This window comes from Buceros rhinoceros, unplaced genomic scaffold, assembly GCF_000710305.1.
Source record: "Buceros rhinoceros silvestris isolate BGI_N320 unplaced genomic scaffold, ASM71030v1 scaffold25875, whole genome shotgun sequence".
Lineage (NCBI taxonomy): Eukaryota > Metazoa > Chordata > Aves > Bucerotiformes > Bucerotidae > Buceros > Buceros rhinoceros.
In genome coordinates, this window is record NW_010414948.1 from 296 (window position 1) to 2,217 (window position 1,922).

General features: G+C 55.3%; 1 protein-coding gene across 1 annotated transcript in view; it reads left to right on the forward strand.

Moving 5' to 3' along the window:
- Nucleotides 1-1,048: 1,048 nt before the first annotated feature.
- The window catches only part of LOC104494448 (chromosome unknown open reading frame, human C2orf70), a gene marked incomplete at its 5' end in the record, with an annotated part of 3,138 nt that continues 2,264 nt past the window's right edge, over nucleotides 1,049-1,922 (forward strand). Inside the window, 2 exons of the mRNA XM_010137268.1 lie at nucleotides 1,049-1,199; nucleotides 1,324-1,436. Coding sequence (XP_010135570.1) covers nucleotides 1,049-1,199; nucleotides 1,324-1,436 — 264 coding nt within the window. The remainder of the gene's footprint in view (nucleotides 1,200-1,323; nucleotides 1,437-1,922) is intronic.

A 1,922-nucleotide genomic window follows, 5' to 3' on the forward strand; every position in this document is an offset into this window, starting at 1 on the left:
AAGTCTTGTGCTGCAGCCCGGCCACTCGGAGCTCCCGGAATGCCCTTGCCCCAGGCAGCCCTTGCCCTGGGTGGGCAGTGCCTGGCCCTGGTAGCTCTCCCCGGTATAAAACCAGTCTCTTGCATTTTTTGGCACTTTACCCGTTCACACAAACATTCCCAGCACTGTGGAGGTTCCTGCAGCAGCACTGGGCAGGGACCAGGCTCAGCACAGGGGGCTACTGGGACCACTGAACCCAGTCTCTGCGGGGGGCCGGCAGCAGGATGGTGGGTCCATCCATTCAGACTCAAAAATCATCCGCTGCTGCATCCCTGGGGAGGGGACACAAGGCACAGCCAACCCCAGGGTCCCATTGCTCAGGGGATGCACTAAGAGGCTCATCATTGATTCGTGCCTGGGGAGTCCTATGAGCTCTCAGGGGTGGCTGAAGGGGCGAATGCCGTTTATTTTTTTACCATTCGTTGTTATTTACTGCTGGATTTTCAGCTCTGGGCATGCAAATTGCTCAGAGAACATCCAAATAATGTCTTGGGTGACAGGTGAGGTGGTGGAAATGAGTCTCTGCAGCCCTCCCCTGCCCTTGTGGCCAGTCGGCGTCAGGATTTTGCTGAAGTGGGATTATTTAGAATCATGGAATCATAGAATGGGTTGGAAGGGACCTTAAAGATCGTCTAGTCCAACCCCCTGCCATGGACAGGGACACCTTCCAGTAGACCAGGTTGCTCCAAGCCTCATCCAACCCGGCCTCCAACACTTCTAGGGATGGGGCATCCAAAAACTCTCTGAGCAACCTGGGCAAGGGTCCCACCACCCTCACAGTGGAGAACTTCTCCCTGATGTCTAATCTAAACCTTCTTTCTTTCAGTGTAAAACCATCACCCCCTATCCTATCAATTTAACCCAGAGAGGTGGGTGCTGGCTCCCACTGGCATTTTCCAGGTCTGGAGAGGAGAAGGGAGCTCCCTGCTCCCAGAAAGCCCCAGCATGGTCCTCACTGACCACATTTTCCGTGCAAGTATTGAAGGCTCATCCCATCATCTTCTTTCAGAAACACCTGTAGGAACACCAACATGAGCTACCCCCAGGGTCCCCAGACATCACGCCAAGCAGAGGACCAGGACCCGTGTCCACGCATTCCACTGTACACCTGCTTCAGCCTGGACGGTGGCCGGTCCCAGGAGCTGAGCAGGTTTTATCAGGTGAGGACACAGGGGACCGTGGAGGGGAGTCAGAGTGGCCACAGTCTCTGCTGCCTGCTCACGGTGAGGCTCCTTGGGGCACCCAACTCAGCCAAAATGCCTGGACATCGTCCTTTACCTGCAGCTGACCCAGCAGCACCGCGACTTTTACCGGGACAAGACTGGGAGACTGTATCCCCTTCCCTACTTCGTGCTGCCCTCGAAGGAAAAGGAGAAATACCCTCATCCACTTGACCTGTGAGTACTGATGTCCCCCGGATGTGGTGGCACCCAGTTCTCATAGCTTGGGCTGGTGGAATGAAAACGGAGATTCTGGGGGAGGGCCAGCCTTGCATCCTGGGGACCAACATCCTGGGGGCTCTGAGTCCTGTCTCCTCCCCTCATTGCTGTGGAACATCCCATGAGGTCTGCTGCTCTCTGAGACCTTTCCCACCACCAAAGGAGAGATGAGGGCTGCAAGGTTTTACTTGAATATTAGATCAAGGTAATTGCTGGAAAAGTCGTGACTTTAGCAACCAAATGTGAGCTGGTCAAAGGTCCAGCTGTCACCCCCAGGTTGCGACCAGCCAGCCACCCAAACCATCACAAATGGGTGAAGTCTCCAAGTCACCATGGTCATGAATTGATGGAGAAACCTCAACCCTGTCCCATAGCTCTCTCCCGCCTCCCCATAGCCAGGCTGGGCTCCTCTCCTCTGAGCTGGTGGATCCCATCCTCTGCTGA